At 40.9% G+C, this 27514-nt stretch overlaps 1 protein-coding gene across 1 annotated transcript; it reads right to left on the reverse strand.

Annotated features, from left to right (window-relative positions):
• Positions 1 to 321: 321 nt before the first annotated feature.
• On the reverse strand, positions 322 to 25764 carry LOC124865354. Its single transcript, XM_047360366.1, has 8 exons — positions 25183 to 25764; positions 20800 to 20912; positions 20154 to 20257; positions 19513 to 19687; positions 19324 to 19432; positions 18525 to 18610; positions 2144 to 2214; positions 322 to 1960 (listed from the first exon to the last, which is right to left on the reverse strand). The coding sequence occupies exons 1-8, from the start codon at positions 25633 to 25635 to the stop codon at positions 723 to 725; spliced, it is 2349 nt and encodes a 782-aa protein (XP_047216322.1). The 5' UTR covers positions 25636 to 25764; the 3' UTR covers positions 322 to 722.
• Positions 25765 to 27514: the final 1750 nt, after the last annotated feature.

Here is a 27514-nt window from a genome sequence, read left to right on the forward strand (position 1 = left end):
TCCACAATATTCAAATTTATTTTAGATGTATTCCTCACTAACCTAATTCCCACCATAGCTCTCACCCCAACCCTAAAAATGGGGGTTCACCTAATGTGGCAGACTCTTCTTTAATAAGCCATTTTAGACTTAAAGCATGTGTGAGCTATAGGAATTGTGAGACCTGGATGTTTAGACATTGATTCACTGAAGCTTATTAACACAGAATCATGCTTTCTGGCAAGTGTTTGTCCTCATTACTCTATAAATGTTTTGGCCCCATTTGTGTTATACTAAATTATTTAATTACTTTCACCACAGTAATAAACCAAACTCTGGAAGGAACAGATAGACTTGAAATTTAATTAACATTTTTTCATTCATACAACCAGTAAATGTCTTATTTCTCTGATTCCTCTGTTGGTTCAGATCCAAGAAAGTTTTCTTGAAAGGCTGCCATAGGTTTTACTATATACATTTGTAGGCAATTTCCTAACTGAGACAAAGGTTCAAGAAAAAAGAAAAGCATTCATTGATTCCTAAGTGTTTTAATGCAATATTCTGAAGTCTAGATAACACTAACTGGAAATAAGAAGCTTCAATTCTCAAACCAAGGCTTCCACGCATTCAGATAATTACACTAAAATGACAGTAACTATTCCTCCCCTGTAGAAGCTTTGTCACTGAAATACCTACCTACAAACTTTGTGGCACTGATGTGACAGGTGAATAAATCTGTGGCTTTAATCCTGTACAACTTGAGTTGTCGTCTTCACAAGAAAAGCCAAATGTTGCACCACCCAATCTGGCACCACCTCAGCCCAGCGTCTGTCAATCAAAGGACTGCTCTCAGAGTCCTGAAAGGAAGTGGTGATTGTTGCCACAGAAGAATTGTGTTCATGAATTTGCACTGATTTTATAGAAAGAGAGTCAAATATAGGAGGTGGCATTCTGGTACCAGAATCTTTTTTGCTTAGTTTCCCTTTACCCCCTGACAGACTCTTAGGATGTTGTTGGCTTGTCAATCCAGAATTAAAGTTTGACTCACCATCATCACATATCAGCTCTCTGAGCCAATATGGGTGAGTTTGTCCTGTCTGTAACCCTCTGACCTGTAGATAATCATCTCCACCTAATCCTTCACTGCCAACTGAGTCTATTACTTGAACTGGTATGTGGAGAGTTGTGGTGATTGCTGATTTATTAACACAACTGACCAGTTTTGACCACAAGACTAAATCCAACTCAGGCGTACCCTTCTCCGATAATGCACCAGAACTATTGCTAACATTATCAAGGCTAATGCCTTCAGTACCAACAGTGCTATACATTGTGCCATGTCCCCCATTATACCTACCAGTTTCCTCCTGAGAGGCACTATAAACAGGCCTACAACTAACACCGTCACTGAGTGGACAAAGTGTACTAAAGGCATTTACAACAGTATAAACAGCACCAGAAGAACCTTGAATCTTTGGATTATACTCAGTACCAAAACTGTAATTTGTCCTGGTACCAGAGCCATAATTTGAAGCATCTGAGCTTTTATAGTCAATGGATAAACTGGATACAATATTTCTAAAATTTGTGTCCATCTCCCCAACCTGACCAGTGTTGTTGTGTGGTCTAGCTTCATCTGACATACTGTGTGTTAGCAGCATTTTAATTTCACTGCCTTCATTTTCCATGACCTTAACTTTTTTTTCTGTCTGCTCCTTCTCTGCCTTTTCCTGTTCTGGGACATCTGCCACTCTCCATTCCTTTATGGCAGCAAAAGACTCTTCATCTTTAAAACTACTTCTGTCCTGTAGAAGACTCTGGCTGTCCTTTTGATCCACATCCATGTTGTCTTTATTGGTAATTTGTTTATCCAAATATTCTCTTTCTTCCTCAGCTTTAAAAGATCGCAGTCTTCCTGTAGGCTTCTCCTCCCAGTTTGGTTCAACAAGCCAACCTGAACTTCTGACATGGTTCTTCACAGCTGTGGGGAATTAGAGTGAACATCCTATTTATTGTCATTACAGTCTATTTTTTTTTTTGTTTAATAGATAACAGAACCACATCTGACAAATAATTTTAGTATTGCTATCTCATTATGGAAGTAACATCCTGTAAATGGTAGATGTAGCATTTTTTCCCCATTAATCACAACCTGAGAACTTACATATGTCCTTGTCAGTGCACACAGTCTCACAGCAGGAACAGACAGGAGGGGGAGCAGTCAGTTCTTCCCACCTACATATAAAACACAGAAGCACTCCGGTTCACTAGTACATGGATGTTAGGTTTAATTTATACATCAGTGAAATATGGAAACCAGAAAGAATTTTACTTTATTTAAAAGAAACTCAAAATTATTCAAGTACTATTATCCAACAATTAAATTAAAGGCAGTACCACAACTTCATAGCCATGTTGTTGCAGGTTACAGATTAAAACAGTAAATGTCACAATAATATGTTTCTTCTTGTAAAAACCAAGGTCTGATATTCACATCAAGCATACTATGCCACAATTTTAAATAAAACAGCGACCTGACCCCAAGGTTATTTTTCTCTATGCTCTAAACACTCAAAAGACATTTTATGGCAAAAGGAAAAGCTTCTAGGGACTTCCTGTAATGGCTGCCATCTAGACAGATACGCTAAACCAAGCTCCGATATTCTCTGTATAATTATCCTGTTGTAGACAATGTAATTGATATTGTAGGGCACATACAAATGAACTTTTAAAGAGGGAAATGGCAGGCCCTGCAAAAAACACTAAGGACAAAGGAAAGCCGGCCACACAGACGAAGCTTTACCGAATTTGGGAGAGCTTTGGCCAAAGGCCTGGCAAAGACGCCAGCCCCACTGAGAAAGCTGGTATTAGCATTAAGGCTAGCACTGGAATGGCTGAACCATTAGCTGAAAACCCGGTGGGACGTGTTAGCAGTGAACTCATGCTTATCAAGAAGGAGATTCTGCGGGCAGTAGGCAATCTCAGGTCTGAATTTTTGGGTAAGCTGAATGGCATACTGAAGGCATCGGAGGAAATGACAAAACAGCTAAGTGATTGTATTAATAACTTTGGGCAGGTTGAGATTCATCTCTACGCTGTTGCGGATGATTGCTATATATTGAAAGATACGGTTGAGAAGTTGGAAAAAAGAAACCGAATCCTGGAGGATAAAGTTATCGATATGGAAACAAGGTCCCGTTCAAACAACGTGGATCTGCCCAAAAGAGCAGAGAAATCAGATTGATGCACGCTTCTTGAGAGCTGGCTTTCAGCCGCATTGGACATGCATCTGCAGGCACCCATAGTTCTGGAGCGGGCACGTCATATTGGGCCAAAGAGGGGCTCGGGAAACCCTTCGAGACTCCTAATAATGAAGTTGCGGAGCTAAAAACAGAAGACCGCTGTCATCGAGGGTGCAAAATAGTAAAAGGTCATTTTGTACAAGAGTATTTGTGTTCAGCTTAATCATGACTTGGATACAGAGGTGCACAAACAGTGAAAACAGTACAGCTTGGTGCATAAACAACTGTGGGAGCGAGGACTGAGACATGGGATAAGATCGCCTGCTACAATAATGGTAAGGATGAGACTCTGGAATTAAACAAACTATTTGGAGTGGAGGAGTTCATAGCCAAAATCAAAGAAAGGTCATCCAAACAACAGGTTTGGTTTCATTTGTTTTTTTAAGACCTTCAATTGTTAAGCGAGAAATTTTGGTAGATGATTCTGGTTTGCTTAGTACTCATTGGGTTTGTTTGATTATACCCCACTTTTGTTATACAGTACAGACCAAAAGTTTGGACACACCTTCTCATTCGAGGAGTTTTCTTTATTTTCATGACTATGAATATTGTAGCTTCACACTGAATGCATCAAAACTATGAATTAACACATGTGGAATTATATACTGAACACAAAAGTGTGAAACAACTGAAAATATGTCTTATATTCTAGGTTCTTCAAAGTAGCCACCTTTTGCTTTGATTACTGCTCCGCGCACTCTTGGCATTCTGTTGAGGAGCTTAAAGAGGTTGTCACCTGAAATGGTTTTCACTTCACAGGTGTGCCCTGTCGTTAATAAGTGGGATTTCAAGCATTATAAATGTGGTTGGGACCATCAGTTGTGTTGTGCAGGAGGTGGATACAGTACACATCTGATAGTTCTACTGAATAGACTGTTAGAATTTGTATTATGGCAAGAAAAAAGCAGCTAAGTAAAGAAAAACAAGTGGCCATCAGTACTTTAAGAAATGAAGGTCAGTCAGTCCGAACAATTGAGAAAACTTTGAAAGTGTCCCCAAGTGCAATCACAAAAACCATCAAGCGCTACAAAGAAATTGGCTCACATGAGGACCGCCCCAGGAAAGGAAGACCAAGAGTCACCTCTGCTGCAGACGATAAGTTCATCCGAGTCACCAGCCTCAGAAATCGCAGGTTAAATGCAGCTCAGATTAGAGAACAGGTCAATGCCACACAGAGTTCTAGCAGCAGACACATCTCTAGAACAACTGTTAAGAGGAGAATGTGTGAATCAGGCCTTCATGGTAAAATAGCTGCTAGGAAACCACTGCTGAGGACAGGCAACAAGCAGAAGAGACTTGTTTGGCTGAAGAACACAAGGAATGGACATTAGACCAGTGGAAATCTGTGCTTTGGTCTGATGAGTCCAAGTTTGAGATCTTTGGTTCCAACCACCGTGTCTTTGTGCGGTGCAGAAGAGGTGAACGGATGGACTCTACATGCCTGGTTCCCACTGTGAAGCATGGAGGAGGAGGTGTGATGGTGTGGGGGTGCTTTGCTAGTGACACTGTCGGGGATTTATTCAAAATTGAAGGCATACTGAACCAGCATGGCTACCACAGCATCTTGCAGCGGCATGCTATTCCATCCGCTTTGCGTTTAGTTGGACCATCATTTATTTTTCAACAGGACAATGACCCCAAACACATCTTCAGGCTGTGTAAGGACTATTTGACCAAGAAGGAGAGTGATGGGGTGCTGCGCCAGATGACCTGGCCTCCACAGTCACCGGACCTGAACCCAATCGAGATGGTTTGGGGTGAGCTGGACCGCAGAGTGAAAGCAAAAGGGCCAACAAGTGCTAAGCATCTCTGGGAACTCCTTCAAGACTGTTGGAAAACCATTTCAGGTGACTACCTCTTGAAGCTCCTCAACAGAATGCCAAGAGTGTGTGGAGCAGTAATCAAAGCAAAAGGTGGCTACTTTGAAGAACCTAGAATATAAGACATATTTTCAGTTGTTTCACACTTTTTTGTTCAGTATATAATTCCACATATGTTAATTCATAGTTTTGATGCCTTCAGTGTGAAGCTACAATATTCCAATATTCATAGTCATGAAAATAATGACAACTCTTTGAATGGGAAGGTGTGTCCAAACCTTTGGTCTGTACTGTATATAGAATCATGCTATGTTCCACTCAATGGCATAATCATTAATATTATAACTTAACAAGAATCAAGAGTAATTATTCTAAACCAAGGAGTGTCCAAAGTGCAGCCCGCGGGCCTTTAAGGCCCCTAGAATTTCTGCTTTTGCTCTCGGTGAAAGACACACATTCATTGTCCAATCCTTGTAATTGCAGGAGACTGGAACGGTACATTAGACCCAGCTGTGGACTGCTCTATAGGTGTTGATCAAGCTCACAATAGAAGTAGGGCAGTTATTCATTATTAACCGCTTTATGAAAGAGTTGAATTTAGTTGTTGTAAGGAGGCATTTTAAATCTAGTGAAATAGCTTACTCGTGTTATTCTGGAACATACAAGACTTTCTCTCGCATTGATTATTTTCTCATCTTGGCTATACTGACCTCAAAAATAGATAAATGCTTTTATGATAGTGTACTGCTGTCCGATCATGGAGTGTGTGGTTATACGTATACAGATATTTTTGTAAGAGATCCAACTAGATCGAGCTTTAATCAAAAAAGTTACTGGATGATCATTTTGTTAAATATATTGGAGAGGAAATAGACCACTATTTTGAATATAATACGACCAAAACAACTGCTGCGATTAAAATGGGATGCTTTTGAGGCAGTTTTGAGAGGACATATAATAAGTTATACTTCATCCAAAGATAGAGGTTTTCATAAAAAGAGATTACTACTAGAGAAAAAAAAATGTCCAGAATCTGGTGACAACAATTATACAACTACTGCAGAAAAGCAATTGTTAACTCTAAAGGCACAATATAACAAAATGTCAGCGGACAGGGCAGCTGCTAATTTTATTCTAAATCAAACCATTTACGAACAGGTTGAGGAAACTGGGAAATTGTTAGTATGGCAAATCAAACTGTTGGAAACTAGAAAAGCAACTACAGACAAGGCTTTCTTGTCTTTAGATGCCAAAAAGGCCTTTGATAAGGTAGAATGGCCTTACCTTTTTGATGCTCTTAAAAGATTTGGATAAAGGAATCAATTTTTAGGATGGGTTCGTTGATTGTATTTAAACTCAACAGCAGAAATAAACAAGAACATCTCACATTATGATAAAGAGGAAAAAATACTGACATAGGTGGAATATCTTTTTGCAATACTGAACAAAAGTTATGCAGATTATTCTTTTTGATTATTCTGTTTGTTTCCCATTTCAGTAAAACAATCCCAGTCATCCTAGATCCGATAAGTGCCTTTAGTAAAATTTCAGGCTATACCATTAATAATACAAAATCAGTTCTTGAGAGGAACTGACTAGAACCAGGTACAAATCATCAGATCCAGGAGGAACCCTTTATCAGAATCAGGAACAAACCTCCATCAGAAACAGAATGAAACCACTACTCTGTGACTTATGATGATAAGACCATCTTCATAGGTCCCAGTGGAGCATCAAAACAGCGACCATTTGATGTCAGCCTCTTAAACAGCTTCTACTGCTGTTCCAACACCTGAACAAGAGTGAATAATTTTAAAGGGCAATTTCATAGACTTTTGAATGTAGGTTGCAATAAAATTTTATTTTCAAACAAAAACATGCCCCACAGTAGAGGGAAATTGAGTCAGGGGGTCTGAATGTATCACTGCCACTTTTTTTCTTTATATGTATAAGGTTTCAAATCTGGTTAATAAAGTAAAACCCCAATTGTTAAGAATATGATTAGAATCTCGTTTAAAGTGTGTAAATATGTTAAGGAGCCACATAACTTGTCTCTTTATACTCCAATTTGGGGGAATCAGTGTTTTATTCCAGGAAGGGCATGTAGGGACCCCAGCCATGGGTACAAAGTGAAAGGCCAGTAAGAACTTTTCTGGATCTTTCAAAATAAATCACATTAACCTACTTCCAGCACAGCAAGAAACATGGAATAACAGCGGACTTCCCGTGATGTCACTGTCCAAATAAAAACCCCGCTTTGGCAACAAGCTGACCTCTTCCACGCAGGTTCCCAGCGGAACTGGATGAAGGGACACAGCGCACTGATGTTTGCTGGCAAATAGACATAACTCTTCAAACTGGATCCAAGATTGTCATATGATCACGTGATCATATGCACTAAGTAGGAATGAATTACTGTTTGTGTATCCGGTGTTCATGCATGAACGGGGGTAATTAAGGTACAAGCGTTGCTTGACTTTTCTCTCTGAGATCTACAGAAGCAAACTGTGTTCCAGAGAGTTCCCAGCAGAGACCCTGTCTCTATGAGGCCAAGTGGAGCAGTTTTCCCAGTCTGAAGGAAGGACAACAGGACCGCATCACCGTGGATACAGCAGTAACGTGCAGTTCAGCCGGCCTGGCAGAACGAGCCGCCCCACCCCATAGCTATGGAGGCTAGCTGCAAGTTAACCCTCTGTTCACCGTGTATACTTTCTTTAACTTCGTCGCCCGGACAACTTTTCCTCACCACGGTTCACGTAAGAGGTTGTGTTTTGGGCAGAGATAAGTAGTTTAGAAAGAAATAATCTAAACATTTTTTCATTTTATGACGCTTGGTTTTGTTGTGTTGAAAACTCAGCCATCTTAGTGCTAGCAGATTATCTGTTTTGTTTCAGTTTATTTTTATGTTTCTGGGTATATATTGTTTTATTTTAAGTCCTTTTCTGTTTGTATGATGCAATTACTCTACAAAATGTTGGGTAACTCTGAATTCTGGTATACAGTTATGGTTGTATTATACTTATGCAAAAAAAATATATATAAATTGCTGTTTCAGTGAAACAGCACATGAGAATGCATTCTGCAGAATGAACGAAGCAGAAGATGCTAAAAAAAAGTTTGAAAAAGTTATAAGCAATAATTAGCTGAAGAACATATGAAAGTCAAAAATCTTGCCTAAAATTTGAATCGCGATTGTAGAAGAACTGTAAATGATATCAAACAGCTGAATCATTTGAGGATAGCTTAATGTCTTGTGAACAGTTTACGAGAGAAGGCGATTCGAAAATGTGTGAGTTTAAGGATTTTTTGCTCTGATTTTTTCTGAAATTCCTATAGGTTTTCCATTGAGGGTGTGTTGACTTTGCGTTGCTCCCAGGCGTGTTGTGTGAAATCTGTTAGTCCCACATCAATGAGGGTGACATTTTCTGAATCGCGAAAGAGCATCCTACATTTTGATACATAATTTGTGCCAGTAGAGTGAAAATTGAGCGAGTGAGGAGAGTTTGTTCGTTCTTTCTCAGGTTACTCAAAAACCTAGAGCGTACACTCTACCAACTGACGAATTCCGCCATAGGATTACATTATAAAGTCAAAAACTTCAAAAATCTTGCATAAAAGTTGAATCGCGATTGTAGAAGAACCATGAAAGATATCAAACAGCTGAATCATTTGAAGATAGCTTAATGTCTTGTGAACATTTTAAAAGTTGAATGGTGTTTCTAGCTAAAAGTATGCAGAAGTAGTAAGCTGTGAAAGAGCACAAAGTTTTAGCGGAATTTTGCGGAATTTTGCTGAATCTCCATTCATTTCAATGGGACAAAAATTGGCATAAAAAGATGAATATTTCAAAAATTATAATAGCTGAAGTTACCAAAATCATAGCATAATTCTCCAGAACGAGCCGAACGTTTTGATACCAAAATTGTTGAAATTGGTTGAAAAATGTAGGACTAATTACGTGCAGGAAAACGTACGGAAAATATAATAATAAAAACTAGAAAAATTGCTGTTTCTATGAAACAGCACGTGAGAATGCATTCTGCAGAATGATCGAAGCAGAAGATGCTGAAAAGATTTGAAAAAGTAATAAGCGATAATTAGCTGAAGAACACATGAAATAGAAGGAGGCAGAAAGAAGAGAAAGAGGTTTAAAAAGAAGCAGAAAATGTGAATGCTGAATGAAGGAAGCAGAACATGCCAAAGAAATTTGAAACAGTAAAAATTTGCAAAAACTACCAACAATTAGCTGAAGAACATATGAAACAGAAAGAGGCAGAAAGGTGAAAAAGAAACAGAAAATGTAAATGCTGAATGAATGAAGCAGAAGATGCTGAAAAATGACAGTAAAAATGATCAACACTGTTAAAGAACACAAGAAAGAGAACAAGCCAGAAAGAAGAGAAAAGCCCAAAAGAAAGAGAAGAGAAAGAAACAGGGAGGACTGAAAGAGAAAAAGGAAAAAGGTGGAAAGAAGCAAAAGGAATAGAAAGAGAAGAAAGAAGCAGAAAGTAGAAAAAGAGAGACAAGAAAAGGGACGGACAGAAGCAGAAAGGATAGAAAGAGAGAGGCTAAAATGCTAACATTAGCATATTCGCTATTACTACAATGAAGGCTGACATTGATTTACCCTTTCTACTGTGCAAAAAGCGGTGTAAAACTGAAATTAGCTAAAATGCTAAGGCTAGCTAAATGTTAATGTAGTAGGACTAGCATGTTGGCTAATATTAACTCAGTCCATCCATAGTACTTAGTACAGCCCATATGAAAAAGTCTATGAAATTGCCCTTTAAAATGATTAATTCTTGTTCAGGTATTTGAACAGCAGTAGAAGCTTTTTAAGCACCTGACATCAAGTGGCTGCTGTTTTGTTGCTCCCCTGGGACCTATGAAGATGGTCTTACCATCATAAATCACAGAGTAGTGCTTTTTCACTAGTTCTGATAAATTTGGACCTGGTTCTGTTAGAGTGTTCCTAATTGGTTCTCATTGATATTTCTACCAGGTTCTGGTGGGGATTTGCTCTTGGATCTGATGGAGTTTGGGTCTGGTTCTGATAGTTTTCTTTCTGGTTCTGATTGAGTTTGGACCTGGTTCTAATGGACAGTTCCTAACTGGTTCTGATGGATATTTCTACCAAGTTCTGATGGGGATTTCCTCTTGGTTGTGGTGGACCTGGTTCTGGTGGAGGGTCCCTAACTGGTTCTGATGGAGTTTGGGTCCGGTTCTGATGGAGATTTGTTCCAGGTACTGATGGAGTTTGGATCTGGTTCTGATAGAAGAGTCCTCCTGGTTCTGAAGGAGATTTGGACCTGGTTCAGATGGAGGTTTGTATATGGTTCTGATGAAGAGTTCTACCAGGTTCTGAAAGAGATTTATTCCTGGTTCAAATAGATGTTTCTTCCTGGTTCTAATAGAGTTTCCATCTGGTTCTGATGGAGTTTGGACATGGTTCTGATGTGTGTTTGTATATGGTTCTGATGGAGATTTATACAAGGTTCTGATTGAGATTTGCTCCTCTTTCTGATTGAGCTTGGGTCTGATTCTAATATAGATTTGCTGTAAGCCTTTCTATTCCCCCCGTGAGTTCGCTTCGTTCATCCTGGTCGGTGTTTACATCCCGCCGCAAGCTAACGTGCAGGTCGCACAGCGCATGCTCGCCGACCAGATACTGAGTGTGGAGCGGACCAACCCGGACTCCTTAGTAATCGTCGTTGGTGACTTTAACAAAGGTAATCTCACCCACGAACTCCCCAAATATAGACAGTTTATTAAATGTCTGACCAGAGAGGACAACATTCTGGATCACAGTTACACCACCATCAGAGACACTTATCACGCCCTCCCACGTGCTGCACTGGGTCAATCCGACCACATCATGGTCCACCTGATTCCTGCATACAGGCAGAAACTAAAGCTCTGCAAACCTGTTGTGAGGACGACAAGGAAGTGGAGCAGTGAGGCTATGGAGAATCTCCAGGCGTGTTTAGGCTGTACAGACTGGGATGTGTTCAGGACTACTACCAACAGTCTGGATGAGTACACAGAGGCTGTGACTTCCTACATCAGCTTCTGTGAGGACAGCTGTGTACCATCATGCACCAGGGTGAGTTACAACAACGACAAACCCTGGTTCACAGCTAAACTCAGAAGGTTAAGACTGGATAAAGAAGAGGCCTTCAGGAGTGGGGACAAAGACATATACAGAGAGGCAAAGTACAAGTTTGGCAAGGCAGTGAAAGAGGCCAAACGACTGTACTCTGAGAAGCTCCAAAACCAGTTCTCAGCCAACGACTCTGCGTCTGTCTGGAAAGGGCTCAAGCAAATCACCAACTACAAGCCGAAAGCCCCCCACTCCATCAACGACCGACGCCTCGCCAACGACCTGAACGAGTTCTACTGCCGCTTTGAAAGACAAAGGGACAGTCCTGCAACCATCCCCCACAACGCCCCCCAACAGCTGCAGCCACAATCCACCAACCCCACTTCCCCAACCTCAAGAGGGGCCTTGGCACCTCCAACCCCCTGAAGTTCCCCCCCACCAGCCCCCTACCCACGCCGAGGTCGGCTCTTTCCATCCAGGAGAGGGACGTCAACAAACTCTTCAGGAGACAGAACCCCCGGAAAGCTGCTGGTCCGGATTCTGTCTCACCAGCCAGCCTGAAGCACTGCGCTGACCAGCTGTCTCCAGTCTTCACAGACATTTTTAACACATCACTGGAGACATGTCATGTGCCAGCCTGCTTCAAGTCCTCCACCATCGTCCCTATTCCCAAGAAGCCAAGGACCACAGGGCTTAATAACTTCAGACCTGTCGCCCTGACCTCTGTGGTGATGAAGTCCTTTGAGCGCCTTGTGCTCTCACACCTAAAAGACATCACCGACCCCCTCCTGGACCCCCTGGAGTTTGCCTACAGAGCCAACAGGTCTGTAGATGATGCAGTCAACTTAGCCCTTCACTTCATCCTCCGGCACCTGGACTCCACACGAACCTATGCCAGGATCCTGTTTGTGGATTTCAGCTCTGCCTTCAACACCATCGTCCCAGTTCTGCTACAGGAGAAGCTCTCCCAGCTGAGTGTGCCCGACTCCACCTGCAGGTGGATCACTGACTTCCTGTCTGACAGGAAGCAGCGCGCGAGGCTGGGGAAGCACGTCTCTGACTCCCTGACCATCAGCACCGGTTCCCCCCAAGGCTGTGTTCTCTCTCCTCTGCTCTTCTCCCTGTACACCAACAGCTGCACCTCCAGTCACCAGTCTGTCAAGCTTCTGAAGTTTGCGGACGACACCACCCTGATCGGACTCATCTCTGATGGTGACGAGTCTGCGTACAGATGGGAGGTGGACCATCTGTTGGACTGGTGCAGCCAGAACAACCTTGAGCTCAACGCTCTAAAGACAGTGGAGATGGTTGTGGACTTCAGACAGAACCCAGCCCCACCTGCCCCCATTACCCTCTGTGACTCCACAATTGACACTGTGGAATCTTTCCGCTTCCTGGGAACCATCATCTCCCAGGATCTCAAGTGGGAGCCAAACATCAGCTCCCTCATCAAGAAAGCCCAGCAGAGGATGTTCTTCCTGCGGCAGCTGAAGAAATTCAACCTGCCAAAGACTATGATGGTGCACTTCTACACAGCCATCATTGAGTCCATCCTCACCTCCTCCATCACCATCTGGTACGCCGCTGCTACAGCCAAGGATAAGGGCAGGCTGCAGCGTGTCATTCGGTCTGCTGAGAAGGTGATTGGCGGCAGTCTACTGTCGCTCCAGGAACTGTACACCTCCAGGACCCTGAAGCGGGCAGGGAAGATTCTGGCTGATCCCTCCCACCCTGGTCACAGACTCTTTGAGACTCTCCCCTCTGGCAGGAGGCTGCGGTCCATCCGGACCAAAACCTCACGCCACAAGAACAGTTTTTTCCCATCTGCCACCAGCCTGGTTAACAAAGCCCGGAAACCACCCTGACACTCTCCCTTTCCCCCACACCCCCCCTTTTTTGCTGACAGGACACCTGTAACCTGTAACTCTATGCGTTACATTATCGTTCAGCATGGACTCCTGCTTTACTTGCACTGCCATACTTGGACAATGATCACCTGCACTGTTGTATTGCTCTTGCATCTTATACTGCTCTATACTTACTCTCACTCACTTAAAACTGTGCACATATATTTATATTATATTGTAGATATGTTTATACTGTTTAATTTGTATTGTATTGCACCGACTACGCCAAAACAAATTCCTTGTATGTCCAAAAACGTACTTGGCAATAAAGCTTTTCTGATTCTGATTCTGATTCTACTGGATCTGATGGAGGTTGAGTCCGGTTCCGGTTTCTGATAGAGATTTGTTCCAGGTTCTGATGGATTTTGGACGTGGTTCTGTTAAGAGGTTTCTTTCTGGTCCTGACAGAGTTTGGACCTGGTTCTGGTGGAAGGTTCCTAACTGGTTCTGATGGAGATTGTTTCTGGTTCTGATAGAGGTTTGTTACTGGTTCTGACAGAGTTTGGACCTGGTTCTGGTGGAAGGTTCCTAACTAGTTCTGATGGAGATCTGCTCCTGGTTCTGATTGAGTTTGGGTCAGATTCTAATATAGATTTGCTACTGGTTCTGATGGAGTTTGAGTCCAGTTCTGATAGAGGCTTCTTCCTGGTTCTGACAGAGTTTGGACATGGGTCTGGTGGAAGGTTCCTAACTGGTTCTGATGGAGATTTACTCTTGGTTCTAATGGAGTTTGGTTCTGGTTCTGATAGAGGTTTCTTCCTGGTTCTGACAGAGTTTGGACCTGTTTCTGGTGGAGGGTCCCTAACTGGTTCTGATGGAGTTTCGGTCCGGTTCTGATGGAGATTTGTTCCAGGTTCTGATTGAGTTTGGACCTGGTTCTAATGGACAGTTCCTAACTGGTTCTGATGGATATTTCTACCAAGTTCTGATGGGAATTTCCTCTTGGTTCTGGTGGAGGGTCCCGAACTGGTTCTGATGGAGATTTGTTCCAGGTTCTGATGGAGTTTGGATCTGGTTCTGATGAAGATTTCTACCAGGTTCTGAAAGAGATTTATTCACGGTTCAAATAGATGTTTCTTCCTGGTTCTAATAGAGTTTCCATCCTATTCTGATAGAGTTTGGACATGGTTCTGATGGGTGTTTGTATATGGTTCTGATGGAGATTTATACAAGTTTATGATGGAGATTTGCTCCTGGTTCTGATGGAGCTTGGGTCTGGTTCTGATAGAAATTCGTTCTAGGTTCTGATGTGCTAACAGCCTATATGCCAAAGTCTATGAAATTGCCTTTTAAATTTAATCACTGTTGTCTAGTTGTTGGAACATCAGTACATGTTTAAGTGCCACACACAAAATGGCCACCATGTAGTTTCCTCCAATGAAGATGGTCAAAGGGTTAGGAATCAGATCAGATTTAGGCCATTGAAATGAATGAAAATGAATGAAAGTCAATGGAAAGTCCTCACAAAGATAGTAATCCATGAATGTGTGTGTGTGTTTCTGAGTGTGTGTGTCTGTGTGTGTACCCATTGGCAAAGGATTTGTGGTAGGGTCAGGTTTAGGCCATAGAAATGAGGACAATGAAGGGAAGTCAATGGAAAGTCTTCACAAAGATAGTAATCCATGTTTGTGTGTATGTGTGGGTGTGTGTCTGCATGTGTGTGTGTGTGTCCGAGTGTGAGACACAGAGAGAATAGAGGCAGAAACAAAGACAGAATCATATACAGACATAGACAGTAGGAGATACACAGAGCTATCAATAGAACAGTGAGGAATGAATCAGCCAATCAGCAAAGAGTGTCAGTGTAACTTGACACCTGCAGCATTTCTAATGCAGCACCTCACTATCGTCTCCCCCTTCCCTGGGCTTTTAATATGGAGGCGCATGCTCCCGAACTACCGCCCATAAGTCGGAAACCGTAAGGGCTATCGAGGTCATTCTTGGACCGTTTTTCTCAGAACGGACAGGGGAACGAGAATATTAACACCTTTATGCTGAAAATATAACATTAAAGGGACAACACTTGGTGAAAAGAAAGGGAAAAATTGAGAAAAACACAAAAATGCCTGAACATGCTCTCGAACAACGTCTAATAACGCGGAAACTAGAAGGGCTATCGATTTTATTCATGCACCGAATGAATCAGCAGGCCTTGTTGAACAATCATAGAGCTTCTCAAGTTTCTACAAAAATCGGTCTGGGAGTTGTGACCCTGTGAAAAAGTGGATCATTTTGATGATTTTTAAGCTGAGTGAAGGGGAATTTTTCACTCTCAAACAAACCTACTTCACGAGAAAACGATAAAAGGTATCCAAATATTCTTTAGACCGTAGGTATCAGCAGGGATCGGTGAACAATCCTGGAGAGTTTCGTGTGTCCACATAAATCTGTGTAGGAGATGTGACTGTGTAGAAAAGTGGATAATTTTGAAATTTGTCAATTTTAAGACATTTTTGGGAAGGACTGATTTGGTACTCCTAAACAAACCTATTTTATGACAAAACGATAAAAGATATCAAACAAATTCCTTCACTGTGAGTGCCAGCAAGGTCTGAAGATGAATTGGTGCAAAGCTCAAGTCTCTAACATGAACGGTTTACGAGAGACGGCAATTTGAAAATGTGTGAGTTTAAGGATTTTTTGCTTTGATTTTTTCTGAAATTCCTATAGGTTTTCCATTGAGGGTGTGTTGACTTTGCGTTGCTCCCAGGCGTGTTGTGTGAAATCCGTTAGTCCCACATCAATGAGGGTGACATTTTCTGAATCGCGAAAGAGCATCCTACGTTTTGATACATAATTTGTGCCAGTAGAGTGAAAATTGAGTGAGTGAGGAGAGTTTGTTTGTTCTTTCTCAGGTTATTCAAAAACCTAGAGCGTACACTCTACCAACTGACAAATTCCGCCATAGGATTACATTATAAAATCAAAAACGTCAAAAATCTTGCCTAAAAGTTGAATCGCGATTGTAGGAAAACCGTAAAAGATATCAAAAAGCTGAAACATTTGAGGATACTTTAATGTCTAGAAAAATTGCTGTTTCTGTGAAACAGCACGTGAGAATGCATTCCACAGATTGAACGAAGCAGAAGATGGTGAAAAAATCTGAAAATGTAATAAGCGATAATTAGCTGAAGAACACATGAAATAGAAGGAAGCAGAAAGAAGATGAAAAGAAGCAGAAAATGTGAATGCTAAATGAACGAAGCAGAAGATGATGAAAACATTTTATAAAGTAATAAGCGATAGTTAATTGAAGAACACATGAAATTGAAGGAGGCAGAATGATGAGAAAGAAGATTAAAAGAAGCAGAAAATGTGAATGCTGAATGAAGGAAGCAGAACATGCCAAAGAAATTTGTAAAAGTAAAAATTTGCAAAAATAAAAAAACAATTTGCTGAAGAACACATGAGATAGAAAGAGGCAGAAAGGTGAAAAAGAAGCAGAAAATATAAATGCTGAATGAACGAAGCAGAAGATGCTGAACAAATTTGACAGTAAAAATTATCAACACTGTTGAAGAACACAAGAAAGAGAACAAGCCAGAAAGAAGAGAAAAGCAGAAAAGAGAAAGAAGAGAAAGAAACAGAAAGGATAGAAAGAGAAAAAAGAAAAAGGGGGAAAGACGAAAAAAGAATAGAAAGAGAGAAGAGGCAGAAAGGAGAAATAGAGAGACAAGAAAAAGAAAGGACAGAAGGAGAAAGAAAAGAGAGAACCTAAAATGCTAACATTAGCATATTGGCTATCACTACAATGAAGGCTGACATTGATTTACTCCTTTTAGTATGCAAAAAGCAGTGTAAAAGCTGAAATTAGCTAAAATACTATGGCTAGCCAAATGTTAATGTAGTAAAACTAGCATGTTGGCTAATATTAATTCAGTCCATCCATAATGCTTAGTACAGCTCATATGCAAAAGTCTATGAAATTGCCCTTTAAAATGATTCATCCTTGTTCAGGTATTTGAACAGCAGTAGAAGCTGTTTAAACACCTGACATCAAGTGGTCACGGTTTTGTTGCTCCCCTGGGACCTTTGAAGATGGTCTTACCATCATAAGTCACAGAGTAGTGCTTTCTTACTGGTTCTGATAAATTTGGAACTGGTTCTAATGGAGTGTTCCTAACTGGTTCTGATGGATATTTCTACCAGGTTCTGATGGGGATTTCCTCTTGGTACTGGTGCAGTTTGGACTTGGTTCTGATAGAAGGTTCCTCCTGGTTCCGAAGGAGATTTGGACCTGGTTCTGGTAGAGTTTTCTTCCTGGTTCTGATAGTTTTCACGTAGTTTTGATAGACTTTGGACCTGGTTTAGGTGGAGTTTTGTACATGGTTCTGATGAAGATTGTAACCAGGTTCTGATGGAGATTTGTTTCTGGTTCTGATGGAGTTTGGGTCTGATTTTAATGGAGATTTGTTCCAGGTTCTGATGGATTTTGGACGTGGTTCTGATAGAGGGTCATAACTGGTTCTGATGGAGATTTGCACCAGGTTCTGACAGAGAGTTCTTCCTAGTCCTGATGAAGTTTGGGTCTGGTTCTGAAGATTTGTTCCATGTTCTGATTAAGCTTGGATCTGGTTCTGATGGAGGGTTGTTCCTGGCTCTGATGGAGTTCGGATCCGGTTCTGATAGAAGGGTTTTCCTGGTTCTGAAGGCGATTGGACCTGGTTCTGGTAGAGTTTGAGTCCGGTTCTGATACAGGTTTCTTCCAGATTCTGACAGAGTTTGGACCTGGTTCTGGCGGAAGGTTCCTAACTGGTTCTGATGGAGATTTCCTCTTGGTTCTGATGGAAATGAATTTCTTGTGTTCTTTAACAGTGTTGATCATTTTTACTGTCATTTTTCAGCATGTTCTGCTTCCTTCATTCAGCATTCACATTTTCTGTTTCTTTTTAATCCTTTCTCTTCTTTCTGCCTCCTTCTATTTCATGTGTTCTTCAGCTAATTATCGCTTATTACTTTTTCAAATCTTTTCAGCATCTTCGGCTTCGATCATTCCGCAGAATGCATTCTTACGTGCTGTTTCATAGAAACAGCAATTTTTCTAGTCAGTGAGAATGCATTCTCACTGATAATAAAAATAAAGAAAAACAGAAAAACAATAAGTGAGAATGCATTAATGCATTCTCACTGATCAATAAACACAATGTTATTAAAAAAGGAAAACCATAGGTGGTTGGTTATATTCTTATGTATAACTGGTTTAGTCATTTTTTTTATCTGTCAGGTTTTACTGTTCAGGAGAAGGCAGACATAACTGCTTAATGTTAAGTTCAAGAAAATCAAAATACCATTGAATAACTACATGACCCTATGTTTACGTGTCATATATTAGATCAGAAGGCATACTAAAGCAGCTTTTAAGAATTAGCAATGTTGTTACTGTCAGTATATTGAAATTTTAGGTCCTGTCACAAACCTGCCAGCAGCCTTGTTGAAGTTGCAGGCCTTTGCGATGTTTGAAGTGCTTAGACCAACTGAGAGTGTACAGTGGAGGTACTGCACCTATAAGAAGTGCAGAAGCATAACATGAAACTTCTTAGGAGAATGGAAAGCATCAAATAATTCTCTAGGATGATTGCGGATGATGATTCTAGACTCTGTGCAAACACACATTTGAATGTTCCAAATGGAAAATCTCCAGCCATGTAAAGCTTTAAAAGTGTTAAAGCATGCCCTTTAAAACATGTACGTATCTAAACATTGAATTCACAGGGCGTTTCATCTGAAAATACTGTTATTTTTAATTCTACACCTCGACATGTACATGACATTTTCTTATTCTTTTATTTCTTCAGAATGTGGACCCAAAGAAATAAAAAGTAAAATACTAGAGCTGAAACAATTAATCGGATTAATCGATTATTATTATTATCAAGCACCTTTTGCTATCAGATTTTAGTTTAAAAAATGGTCAAAAGATTAATCAATTTGTAAAATGATCATTTGTTGCAGCCCTATAAAATACAGACATATTAATATGCAACTCACAGATGTTGCAATACTGTAACAGAAATTTGGGAAAGGATGGGTCACCTTTGCATTGCACACTGAAGCCTACATGCAATCACAGATAACAGCTTTTAAATGGCCGTGGGATGAAGTTTTTAGAACATGACCTGAGGGTGAATCGTGTGCTCCCTGAGGCTGACCCAAAGCTCGCAGCACTGTGTTGGCTACCTCTGCCCTCAATACATTAAAATCATTTTGAAACTTACTTGTGAGACTCCACTAAAGAGAAAGGCATCCACTGAGAACTTCACCACACTGCCACCTCCTGACAGGAACCGAGAATTGCTGCTCTCCCTCTTGCCATCTGTCATGCAGCTGCAATCAAAAACTAAATCAAGATATGGGAACCAGCCAACCAAACGCCACAGTAAATGTGTATGTCAGTTTGTACCTACCCATAGTTGGTAATAATATCTACTTTAGGCAAGCTGCTTGGATCTTCTGAACTTGTAGCTTGGCATGAATCCACATAAAGCCTCTCTCCAGGCAACAAAGTTCCTGCCTGAGCCATAAAATAGACTTGATCCCCTAAAAAGAATGTATGACCTTGGGACAAGGGCTCCCACTGGGCTGATACAGAAAAAAAACTTTATTTAGGTAATGTGATAAACATCTTTTGTTATATGTTAAAATGTTAAGTCAGGACTTTCACACAGGTCTATTGCTGAGTTTAGATAGACATCTTATTCACTGATGAGACATCAATGGGAAACTAATTAAATTTACAAGGAGTACAGTCTTGCCCTGTTATGGTATTTCCAGAACAGAGCTAGACTGAACCGGACGTCCATTTTTAGAACCAATGGGGAACGTTCTAACCCACACAGTATGTAGTTCCCTTCCCAAGCATACGTTTTCTTGTAGCTTTATTTTTTCTGTCAGTAAGATGCACCTTTTGTAGGTGGACTTTAAATATATGTTTTAAATTTATACAATTTTTCAACTCATTGTGAAATAATTGTTATAAGCCCAACCCAGAAATTTGGAATTTAAAAAGTCATGAAGCACACAATGATGAAGATCAGAAGATACCCACCATTACAGACAATGAGGCTGAAAGTCAGTTTACTCTTGACACTCTTCAAAAAAGTTGTTTGTTGAACTTGTGGTCTAAAACCAATTTTGTAGGAATAATGAAACCTGAAACAAAATGATTTTCATAAAACAAAAATGAAAGGCCATCAGGGAAATCAATGCAGAGCTATGATAAAGTTATTTGAATTGTAAGTAAAACCCAATGTAAAAGCATAACCCACCCCCAGACAAATTTTTTAAAATGCCACCAATTTGGGCAGTGCCAAGAGACAGTGAGAGGCACAGCCAAGTGTGGGGATGAGATCAGGAGGATGAGGAAATGTGGCAGCTTGCTTAATCTGACATACTGAACAATGGAGAGTGAGCAGAAAGATGCTGGCAGTAGTCATTCGGGGTTCAATTGTTCTTTAAAAAACAAATTATGTGACATTCTCTTTGGCATATCATAACATATGATCTGCACCATTTACATGCCAGCAAAGATAGCAAGACGATGAAGTGATTTATCAGCCAGTTCATAAATCAGATAACCCACTTGGACCAAACACCAAGAGTTGGGGATGTCCCCCTCAACTATAATAAGGCTGCTTGGCTTGCCCAGATTGAAGTGTCTTGTATCAACGAATAAAACAGGTGGCAATACTTACCTGTTATAATAGCAATGGATGAAACGCTTAATTGGAAAAACTCTGATGACAGACCCTTGTGAGGGTGGAGTGTATTTCAACAGGTAAGAATACACCAGCTGACCACCAATAACCTGAAAATGTATAATTCAAAATACCATATCATGACTGCTTTGTGTCCTGAGAAAGAAAAAATTCACAATCACCCAATACACTATATTGCCAAAAGCTTATTTGCCTTGACTCACATACAAACTTCAATGACACCCTATTCCTAATCCATAGGATTCAATGTGACATTTGTCCACCTTTTTCAGCAATAACAGCTTCAACTTTTCTGTCTGGGATGGTTGTCATACACACACATATATATATACATACATATATACACACACACACACACACATACACATATATAAATATATATATATATATATATATATATATATACACATATATGCACACACACACACTGCTCAAACAATAAAGGGAACACTTAAACAACACAATATAACTCCAAGTGAATCAAACTTCTGTGAAATCAAACTGTCCACTTAGGAAGCAACACTGATTGACCATCAATTTCACAGCTGTTGTACAAATGGAAAAGACAACAGGAGGAAATCTTTGGTGATTATCAAGACACTCAATAAAGGAGTGGTTCTGCAGGTGGGGACCACAGACCACCTTTCAGTACCTATGCTTTCTGGCTGATGTTTTGGTCACTTTTGAATGTTGGTGGTGCTTTCACACTCGTGGTAGCATGAGACGGACTCTACAACCCACACAAGTGGTTCAGGTAGTGCAGCTCATCCAGGATGGCACATCAATGCGAGCTGTGGCAAGAAGGTTTGCTGTGTCTGTCAGCGTAGTGTCCAGAGCCTGGAGGCATTACCAGGAGACAGGCCAGTACACCAGGAGACGTGGAGGAGGCCGTAGGAGGGCAACAACCCAGCAGCAGGACCACTACCTCCACCTTTGTGCAAGGAGGAACAGGAGGAGCACTGCCAGAGCCCTTCAAAATGACCTCCTCCAGGCCACAAATGTGCATGTGTCTGCACAAATGGTTAGAAACCGACTCCATGAGGATGGTATGAGGGCCCTACGTCCACAAATGGGGGTTGTGCTCACAGCCCAACACCGTGCAGGATGCTTGGCATTAGCCAGAGAACACCAGGATTGACAAATTCACCACTGGTGCCCTGTGATCTTCACAGATGAAAGCAGGTTCACACTGAGCACATGTGACAGACATGACAGAGTCTGGAGACACCATGGAGAGCGATCTGCTGCCTGCAACATCCTTCAGCATGACCGGTTTGGCAGTGGGTCAGTAATGGTGTGAGGTGGCATTTCTTTAGAGGGCCGCACGGCCCTCCATGTGCTTACCAGATGTAGCCTGACTGCCATTAGGTACCGAGATGAGATCCTCAGACCCCTTGTGAGACCACATGCTGGTGCGGTTGGCCCTGGGTTCCTCCTAATGCAGGACGATGTTAAACCTCATGTGGCTGGAGTGTGTCAGCAGTTCCTGCGAGATGAAGACATTGAAGCTATGGACTGGCCCGCCCGTTCCTCAGACCTGAATCCGATTGAGCACATCTGGGACATCATGTCTCGCTCCATCCACCAACGTCACGTTGCATCACAGACTGTCCAGGAGTTGGTGGATGCTTTAGTCCAGGTCTGGGAGGAGATCACTCAGGAGACCATCCGCCGTCTCATCAGGAGCATCTCCAGGTGTTGTAGGGAGGTCATAGAGGCACGTGGAGGCCACACACAATACTGAGCCTCATTTTGACTTGTTTTAAAGGACATTATATCAAAGTTGGATCAGCCTGTAATGTGTTTTGCCACTTTAGTTTTGTGTGTGACTCCAAATCCAGGCCTCCATCGGTTAATAAATTTGATTTCCATTGATGATTTTTGTCTGATTTTGTTGTCAACACATTCAACTTTGTACAGAACAATGTATTCAATGAGAATATTTCTTTCATTCAGATCTAGGATGTGTTATTTGAGTGTTCCCCTTATTTTTTTGAGCAGTATACACACAAAACGTTTGGACACACCTTCTCATTCAAAGTTTTCTTTATTTTCATGACTATGAATATTGTAGCTTCACACTGAAGGCATCAAAACTATGAATTAACACATGTGGAATTATATACTGAACAAAAAAGTGTGAAACAACTGAAAATATGTCTTATATTCTAGGTTCTTCAAAGTAGCCACCTTTTACTTTGATTACTGCTCCACACACTCTTGGCATTCTGTTGAGGAGCTTCAAGACTTAGTCACCTGAAATGGTTTTCCAACAGTCTTGAAGGAGTTCCCAGAGATGCTTAGCACTTGTTGGCCCTTTTGCTTTCACTCTGCGGTCCAGCTCACCCCAAACCATCTCGATTGGGTTCAGGTCCGGTGACTGTGAAGGCCAGGTCATCTGGCGCAGCACCCCATCACTCTCCTTCTTGGTCAAATAGTCCTTACACAGCCTGGAGGTGTGTTTGGGGTCATTGTCCTGTTGAAAAATAAATTATGGTCCAACTAAACGCAAACCAGATGGAATAGCATACCGCTGCAAGATGCTGTGGTAGCCATGCTGGTTCAGTATGCCTTCAATTTTGAATAAATCCCCGACAGTGTCACTAGCAAAGCACCCCCACACCATCACACCTCCTCCTCCATGCTTCACAGTGGGAACCAGGCATGTAGAGTCCATCCGTTCACCTCTTCTACGCAGCACAAAGACACGGTGGTTGGAACCAAAGACCTCAAACTTGGACTCATCAGACCAAAGCACAGATTTCCACTGGTCTAATATCCATTCCTTGTGTTCTTTAGCCCAAACAAGTCTCTTCTGCTTGTTGCCTGTCCTCAGCAGTGGTTTCCTAGCAGCTATTTTACCATGAAGGTCTGATTCACACAGTCTCCTCTTAACAGTTGTTCTAGAGATGTGTCTGCTGCTAGAACTCTGTGTGGCATTGACCTGTTCTCTAATCTGAGCTGCTGTTAACCTGCGATTTCTGAGGCTGGTGACTCGGATGAACTTATCGTCCGCAGCAGAGGTGACTTGGTATTCCTTTCTTGGGGCGGTCCTCATGTGAGCCAATTTCTTTGTAGCGCTTGATGGTTTTTGCGACTGTACTCGGGGACACTTTCAAAGTTTTCCCAATTGTTCAGACTGACTGACCTTCATTTCTTAAAGTACTGATGGCCACTCGGTTTTCTTTACTTAGCTGCTTTTTTCTTGCCATAATACAAATTCTAACAGTCTATTCAGTAGGACTATCAGCTGTGTACAGTATCCACCTCCTGCACAACACAACTGATGGTCCCAACCCCATTTATAAGGCTTGAAATCCCACTTATTAAACCTGACAGGGCACACCTGTGAAGTGAAAACCATTTCAGATGACTACCTCTTGAAGCTCATCAACAGAATACCAAGAGTGTGCGGAGCACTAATCAAAGCAAAAGGTGGCTACTTTGAAGAACCTAGAATATAAGAAATATTTTCAGTTGTTTCATACTTTTTTGTTCAGTATATAATTCCACATGTGTTAATTCATAGTTTTGATGCATTCAGTGTGAAGCTACAATATTCATAGTCATGAAAATAAAGAAAAGTCTTTGAATGAGAAGGCGTGTCCAAACTTTTGGTCTGTAGTGTGTGTATATATATATATATATATATATATATATATATATATATATATATATATATATATATATATATATATATATATATACATACATACACATTTTGGGTAACTACTTTTTAACTTTTCCGCTACCCAGCTGTAGTTCCAGCATAACCAGTTAATTCACTTACATTACCTCCTCATCATACCATCAAGTGCTGAAGAAACTTATTTAACCATTTATTTAGGTCAGGGGGGTGGAAGTTATGAAACAGTAACCCCGCAGGTTTAAATATCGGGACAACGTTCTTAATAGGCCAACATTTCTAATTAGAAAATTGTCAAAATATTCCTTATCACGCTGTGTTAAAATTAATCCAAATAATATCATAATAAAATGTAATTTTTTTTAACTGAAATAAAAATTTTAAAGTTTCTCTAATGTGTCGGACAGATATGTCGTTTTATAGCGTATGTTTTAACACATTGCCCTTAATATACAGCGAATACAGAATGCAACTTCCTGTTATAGTCAGAGGTCACTGGCATTAGTGATTTTTCTGTGGTCTTTTTCAAGCATTTTACAATTAAAAATCTACGTCTACTTTAACTACAGGTGTTATTTCTGTATGTTTTTTGTTAAAAAACAACGACAACAACAATGTGTCCGAGTGTATTTTAAACAATCACTACATCTAGATTTTTTTACCCTCATTCACAAACATAAAGTATCAGTTTTTAAAAGGCTGTGCGTCCGAACCTGAACTCGTCCGCCACACTCCAGCATTCCGTACTGGAAGAACAAGTACCGCGAGGTGACTGCGCTGGGTGAGCACGAGCCTATCCGGAACAGGGTTGGCACGTTCCAAGCGCGCAGCAGTATGCGGTCCACGCGTACAGAAACGTTCTCTGTGCCGCACCAAGCTTCCACGGCCTGCGCCACCTTATCTGGGATGCTTTGATGTTGTCGCAGCGGGGGAATGAGCAGCCCGGTGAGCTCGGCCGGGAGAGGCTTTCTGTGCCGAATAGGTCGGAACAGCTCCTGTGGAACAAGGGGCGTTGATGCGTGCAAGAAAACTGGCAGGCGGTAGAAGGTAGGACTGGGGACACTGTTCGTCGCTGGCACCATCCCCTCTGGCCACGTCGGATGCAGTATCGGACCTCCAAGTGTAACATGAAACAGCCTCCAAAGAAGCCAGACAAACGCCAACATGACCCGACAACAGTAGAAACAAACCCAGTGGAAAGTGGAACCGAGCTGCCAGCAGTAAAAACTAGATCTGATGTCAGCTGCCCACCTGCCAGCTTCATTATCACACCTGCTACAAGCTGATTAGCTCTGCACTACAGGGCCCCATCATACACTGCTCGTAGGTACCATGTACCCTGGCCCAGGGCGTAATTTGCTCTAAAAATGTTAAATATTTGGTTCTGTGTTAGAAAAAAGACAAAGTAAAAGTAAGATTTTTATTAATTGCTGAACTGATATGGAACAGAAAAACTGCAGAGTAAATACAAAGAAAACAGGAAAGTTAAGTAAATCACAGTAAAAGCATTAGAATGAATTTCTAAATCAGGAACGCAAAATTAGCCTGACTCCTTTTACAAAAGTAAATGATTCAATAAATACTAGGCAGAGAGCTTAACCCCCCCAATGCTAGGCCCAAAGTTACACCTTTGACCCTCGGGGTAGCATAGGCTCTTCAGAAAAATCATAGTAATCATAATAACGACATATTTAAGATCAAAATATGTAAAGCGTGTTATAAGATATAAGCAATACAAAACAAAATTATTTGCTCCAGTTGTACGCTACAGGTGATACTTTATCAAAGTTAAAGTTAACACTAAATGTGGATTGACGCAACTTCATTTTAGTGCCATTACATTTTTTATGCGTGATTAACACACATGCTTCTGTACTTTTTGGACCATGTCTGCACTGTAGTTTGAATGTTATTATTTCGTTTTCTGTTTCAGCTGTTTTTCCAGTTTCTTAAAAAGTTGGAGAGGCAATTCCACTCTGTCCCGTATCCTGTCCAGCTCTACAACCTCTCAGAGCTGCTGTGGGGGCCCCTCAGTAATGGCTTAGAGGAAGAGAAACAGAAAGAACCTTCAGAGGTTTTGACTGTTTTAGACAAAAACCGTAGCAAAACATCATTTTACATGAAGTTATTCACTACTGAAGCAGCACTAAACATTTTTAACAAATGAAAAACATGAAAAATGATAAATGCAAAAGCAAGAGACAGGAGAAATGATCCCATTTTCAGCCTGCTACATCTGTCCTAATTCAAAAATTATTTACTCTAAACAGTAGTGTTAACAGCCTTTTAAGATTTTTGGTTTCAATAAACTCCTAATGAATCTTACTCAGGAAAACAAAACGTGTCATATATGGGTCAGTTTCCTCTGCAAAGTCAGATCTTTTAGATGTTTTAGGGGTTTGCATCAAACAAATACAACACGTGGAAACAGCAGAAAAATAAGTCTTATTCTAACTGCACCTTATAGAAACCTTTCTGTATTGGGCGCGGCGCTGATGGTGTAGGGGGGAGGTGCGCGACCGTATGCAGAGGCTGTAGTCCTCGAGGCGGCTGTCCCAGGTTTGAGTCCAGGACCCGGTGACATTTGCCGAATGTCTCCCCCTCTCTCTACCCTTTTCCTGTCTACCTACTGCCAAAAAATACAAAATAAAGGCCACTAGTGCTGAAAAACATATCTAAAAAAGAAACATTTCTGTATTATACTACCCGTTATTGCATTTAATTCATTGTACTTTATTTGTTAATTGTCCTCCATGATAAGTAAAACACAGTTATCTTGTGTAGAGGTATATATGAGTCCATTTGGCAATTTATTTTGTGAAAGTTTCTTTATAGAGGTTTCTGTTGAATATTCTTGATAATTGTCATGTTTGGTACTGTTGCAACTATAATATAACATACATTTGCATAAAAGCAGTATATTTATCTACAATAATGCTTAAAATGATAATAAAAAACATTCTCTTTAGGTAAATAGAGAATATTTTTTTTAAAATCTGCGATTAATTTGTGATTAATTGTGAGTTAACAATGGACATTCATGCA

This window comes from Girardinichthys multiradiatus, chromosome 3 (assembly GCF_021462225.1).
Source record: "Girardinichthys multiradiatus isolate DD_20200921_A chromosome 3, DD_fGirMul_XY1, whole genome shotgun sequence".
In the NCBI taxonomy this organism is placed as follows: domain Eukaryota; kingdom Metazoa; phylum Chordata; class Actinopteri; order Cyprinodontiformes; family Goodeidae; genus Girardinichthys; species Girardinichthys multiradiatus.